Below are 5,820 nucleotides of genomic sequence, written 5' to 3' on the forward strand. Positions count from 1 at the left end.
TCATTGGGGAAATCCTGAAACCCCGACTGGATTGCAGCCCTTGTTGCCCACTCCTGGCCTAGACAATCAAATGCCTGGATGTATAGAAAGATGATTTTAAAAAATATATATATTTTGGACATACTTTTTGAGAATGGACATTTTGCCGCTGCTGACTTTGGGCAACTAGCACCCTATGTCCAAATCAGACTTAGATGTTTCTTTTGATTATGTTCCTCCATGGAATTAAGACATATGTGTTATAAAATAGGGCATAGATCATATCCATGAGTAACTCCTAATTATTACCAACTGAGTTATTATTAACTCCAATAATTGATTAATTGGTTTATGTATAGATCTGGAATCCATGCCCAAATTTGGGTTACCTATATAGAATCTGGGAAAATATGTACATTGTACAAGGAAATTACTGGAGATTGTTGTAGAAGCCTATTTTATTAAAGCATATGGGTGTGTTTGTTCTCTTTATAAAGCATATAATAAGCATCTTATTTCACACATAAAAAAGGGAAGAACCAAAACCCCACAAGTTGTAAAAGCAAAACATGTACTGTAGGATTAACAAAAAAAATTAGGCAAGGGTAAAGAAATCTGGTACATAAAAATGTGTTTTATTGAGTTGAAAACATCAGACCTCAAAACATCAGGCACACAAGGACTTAATATGGGTTGTGTTTCAGCACTACTGCCTGCATTAGAAGTCCACAAGTTTTTCCTAAAGACGTGCCTCTTTGGGGTAGTCAGAAACAAAAATCCCTGTAGTGCAAAGCCTCATCAAAATGCTCCAAAGTCTACAGTACCAAAAGCAACCGAGCTTTGTGTGAGAACGAGAGATGTGATGTCATACACCCATAGCACTACTTTGCTCTATCCTCTCCCTTAAAAGGCAGCACTACATGTACATGGCAATTTTCATTCTCACATACTGCTCAATTGCTTTTGGCACTGTAGACTTCAGGGTGTTTTGCAGCAGCTTTGCACTATAGCAGTTCTGTTTTTGACTTCACCCAACAGGCATGTCTTTGACAAGAACTTATAGACTCCTGATGCAGGCAGAGTATCAAAAGTGCAGTCCAGGTCAAGTCCTTGCATACCTGATGATATGAGATCTGAAGTGTTTTCATCTCAATAAAAACATTTTTGTACACCAAGTTTCCTTACCCTTATTTATTTGGTCAATTCTACTGTGCTTGTTTTGTCACAAGCATATGATATAACATGAAATTAACACCGACACTCTACTCCCTGTTGACATGTTACAATTAAATGCTGTGTACAGCATTTTATTAATTCTGGAACAAAATAGTTCTCCTGATATTTTTCCATAATGTTTCTTTCAACTCCTTATTTCTCAGACTATACATCAAAGGGTTGAGCAGTGGAATTGCAGTTATATGCAGTACAATAAGTAGTTTGTTAAGATCCATGGAGTATGAAGATTTTGGTCTCAAGTATACACCTATAGTGGTTCCATAAAATAAAAGGACAACTGTAAGATGGGAAGAACAGGTAGAAAAGGTTTTTTGTCTACCCTTAGCAGATTGGATTTTTAATACAGCAGAAATAATGTACACATATGACATTATAGTTAATACGAGTGGGGTAAAACCTAAAAATGGACTTTCAATATAAGTTATAGTTTCAATGACATGGGTCTCTGAACATGACAGGCTCATCAATGCTGTGAAGTCACAGAAGAAATGGTTAACTTCATTGGACTTACAGAAGGATGACTGTGATAATAGAATAACATGAGGAACTGGATTTAGAAATGAAATTGTCCATGAAGCAGTGGCTAGAATTATGCAGACTTTCTTGCTCATGATGGTGCTGTAATGCAAGGGTTTGCAGATGGCGACATAGCGATCATAGGCCATGGCAGTGAGAAGGTAGAACTCAATATCTGTGCAGGTCAGGAACAGGTACATCTGGATCATACAGTTCATGAAAGAGATGGTGTTATCCTGAGCTATGAGCACTGCTAACAATTTTGGCACTGTGAGAGTCACATAACCAATTTCTAGGAAGGACAAGTTGATGAGAAAAAAGAACATGGGACTATGCAGATGGGAAGCAGAGCACACAGTGAATATAATAAGAAGGTTCCCCGTCAACGACATCAGATATATAATCAAAAATACATGAAAAAGTAGAAGTTGCATCTCAGCCAGCTCAAAGAAACCCAGAATAATGAATTCTGTAAACTTAGTGTGATTCATCTTTTCCATTTCGCCCATTCGGACTAGCTGTTGGAATAAGAAGGGGTAAAACGGAAAAATTATACAAATGTATCTAAAGGTTTGACTTTATAACATGATCATATCAAATACTCTCTTTGTGTCAAGACTGGCTATGATTAGCATCTTGAGTCCCTTTTGGTCCTTTCTCTAAAACATTCAAGGCTCTCAAGATACTGGCTAAGGTGTACTTCCCAGACATGAAGTCCACTTAGGGTTCCTTTTACTAAGCTGCGTTAGCGTTTTTAGCACACAGCATTTTAGTGCACGCAAAACCCGCGCTATGTGGCTAGAACTAATGCCAGCTCAATGCTGGCGTTAAGGTCTAGCACGTGCAGCAATTTAGAGTGCGTATTCCGTGTGTTAAAGCCCTAACGCGGCTTAGTAAAATGAGCCCTTGGTTTGGATGTACTAATTCTGACACTATTTTATAAAGTCCTGCTACATGAGAGATGTGATTTGGGTTGTTAACATCTTGTTTTCTCTCTGTCACTCTTCGGCTTTGTAGGACCACTATGTGAGCATGATTATTTAGTGTTTCTAGAGTCCCAATCCAAACTCTTTCATTAGGGTTATGAAAGGGTCTCATTAATCGGTCTCCTAATATCTTGTAAAAATTTGGGCATAACCCATTCGGCCCTGGTGCTTTGCCAATTTCAGATTCTTATAATCCTTCTGAATGTCAGTTCCTGTAATAAGATATTGAAGTTTCTCCAGAGGCACATGTGACAGCTCATGATCTTTAAAGAACTCTTCCTACGGCAAGGCATCCCCATCTGAGAGGAGGAGGGAGATGGAAAGAAGAAAAAGCATGGAAGTTCTGAAGGATCCCTGTAAGTCCTGACATTGAACCAGGTGAAGTGGGATAAGGAAAAACCCAGAAGCTCACAAGAAACCTTTCTCTCTACAGAAACTTCCCTCCCCCCTGCAACTGACATTTACCTTATCTATCTCTGTAGCTGATGGAAACAGTAGATTAACTGTAAAAGATATTGCACACAATTTACCAGAAGGCATGCAAGGATGGAGAAATACCCAGTTTTTAAGCAAAAGTTAGCTACTGTATCAGTAAAACTAGAGAAAAAGCAACAGGTTCTGAGGCTGTGGGTTTGCTGTGGTTTTGTACCAAGGCCCACCCAGCCAGATACCATGAAGAGATAAACACAGACCATGGTCCAAAGATAGAATTCTCAGAAGATAAAGTTCTCAAGAAATATCATCTAATAGCAAGTGTCAGAGATATTTACAGTTGGGAGGGGGTCTTGTGCTCGGAAATGCTTATATGGTATGGAAACAGGCATTTCGGGGAAAAGGTTAGGTCTTACGGAAAACAGGGTGAACATATAACATGATGCAGGTGAAACCAGCCAATAAATGAATGTAGTTCTGCAGTAGTGCATAGGAAAATAGCCAATAAGGATGTATCGTGTGATTTAGGCCAACGTGGTGTTAGCCACCAAGAAATGTATAAAATCAGGCCTCTGGGAGGGAAAGAGCAGAACAGACATCAGAGGATCTACAGGCCTGGAGATCACCTTCTGTTACGCTATATACTGAATGATTTATTCCTGTAAGCTGTTATTGATTGACTAAATAAATATATACTTATTGAAACCAGTATATAGCGTTCGAGGTCTCATTACCGAGGTAGGCCTGGACAGCTGCCTACATCACATCACACTTTGCATACAACAGCATAAAAAACCCAGCAAATTTCTCCAAAATCATCTGCTCTTTCATTACTAGTTCCCCAGTGTTTGATCTTATACGAATAATCAATTGTTTCTTAACCCTCTGTTCTAGCCATTAATTTCCCAGTTCTATTTCCTCAGTGATGTAGATGATATTTATACATATGAATGATCTGCTGTACCCTTATATCAAAAGATTTCATTTTTACACTTGTGTATATCTAGGAATTGAACTCTGTGCTGCCTATGGTAACGTTTGCTCTGCTCTAGCAAATCTAACAATTTTTTTCCTCTCTTCTTCCTTGCTCCTGCTACATATGCTATGATCTTATCCCATAATACAGCATTCATAGCTGCTCAGCAGGTCTAAGGATCCTCTTCTCCTGTATTGTTAGTGGAATCATAGTCTTTCTATAACTTCCTCAGGTAGACCTTAAAATGTTCATCTATATACAAAGTTAGATTCATGTGCCACTTAGCAGGTTTCCTCCTGTCCTGGAGAGGTGAGTGTTACCCAAACGATAGTGGTCTGATATTGTCCCTCTTTCGATGGCTAGACACCTCATCCTGTCAAATAAACCACTGGCTAACAAAATGAGGGTTAGAATAAAGTCTATAATCATGCTTGTCAGGTTGTAGAACTCTTCAAGCATCAGCTTAGATATCAAACAATTAACACCCTTATCATTAGTACCTCTGTATTTAGGCTTAGAGTATTTTCAATCTGTCACTAGGCTACTAGTAAAGTTAAAATATCTACAAGCAATCCACTGATAGCCAATAAAGGCACTAAGTTTTCCTATTATTTGTGAGAAAAATCTGTGACTGTAAATATTAGGTTCCAATAAAGTAAAGAACACCAATCCAGAGAGGTAAACAAAAAATAATAATATATACAGAACCAATACTTTTCAAAAAGACAACAATGATAAAAAAAGAAACAACACCGCAAGTTTCAAACACCACCTCTCACTAAAGCCAACTACCCAAACAAATAACCATACTCATTTCCTACTCTCTTTGAAAATTACCAAATTTTTTTTTTCTTTTTTGGTAAATTCTTGTTGTAATATATCCTTGATAATTCTTTTGTAATCCGCCTTGAACTGCAAGGTAATGGTGGAATAGAAATCCATAATGTAATGTAATTTAATGTAATGTAAATATGAATACTTTAGATCAAATTTGTCCAACCTGCAGCCCCGTGAAGTCGAGGGTGATGCAGTGTTTTCCTCTGCTGCCCTCTGGTGTTTACCGTCTTGCTGGCTCCCTCTGTCTTGCTGCAGCGTTTGCGCAGCCCCAGAAAATTTTTTATCGGCCAATGCGGCCCAGGGAAGCCAAAAGGTTGGACACCCCTGCTTTAGATAGAATATTCTGTATGTCAATCTAATATAATAAAGAGCTAGCCGCGCATGCGCACTCCTATTTGCGTGTTCCGTGCATATAGGTTTATGGCCGAAGGAGTGCGCATGCGCGCTATTACGTCACCAGCCTATCGCCTCCACAAGCCGGACTGCAGCCAGACGACGATCTCCGTTCCTCCTTTGCCACCCACCCCTTTCTCTTCCCGTAGGCCCGAATGGCAATTCCAGCAGCGTGTGTATCAGTCTTCACACGCTGCTTCGGGCCCTTCTACTGCCCTGATTTGCTCTGCCGTGTCTCTGATAATGTCATCAGGGACGTGCCAGAGTAAATCAGGGCAGTAGAAGGGCCCGAAGCAGCGTGTGGAGACTGATGCAAGCGCTGCTGGAATCACCACCTTTGTAGTCCAGACCACGGGAAGGGAAAAGGAGGGGGGTAGAGGAAACGCTAATGCTGTTGCACAGGGAACTGGTGGGGGGGGGGAAGAGAAATGGAGGGGGGAGGGAATGCTGCTTTGGACAGACAGA

The 5,820-nt window shown here is 39.9% G+C and overlaps 1 protein-coding gene across 1 annotated transcript; it reads right to left on the bottom strand.

The window, feature by feature from the left end:
• Positions 1–1,289: 1,289 nt before the first annotated feature.
• Positions 1,290–2,132, bottom strand: LOC117360324 (olfactory receptor 1019-like). The gene has a single exon (XM_033944021.1). It carries the CDS (start codon positions 2,121–2,123, stop codon positions 1,290–1,292), a length of 834 nt encoding a protein of 277 aa, XP_033799912.1. The 5' UTR covers positions 2,124–2,132.
• Between the last annotated feature and the right edge of the window lie 3,688 nt (positions 2,133–5,820).

The sequence above is a fragment of the Geotrypetes seraphini genome, chromosome 5, assembly GCF_902459505.1.
Source record: "Geotrypetes seraphini chromosome 5, aGeoSer1.1, whole genome shotgun sequence".
NCBI lineage: Eukaryota > Metazoa > Chordata > Amphibia > Gymnophiona > Dermophiidae > Geotrypetes > Geotrypetes seraphini.

Coding starts and splice junctions, on each gene's coding strand:
- LOC117360324 (XM_033944021.1), bottom strand. CDS start 2,123: ATGTCGTTGACGGGGAACCTTCTTATTATATTCACTGTGTGCTCTGCT.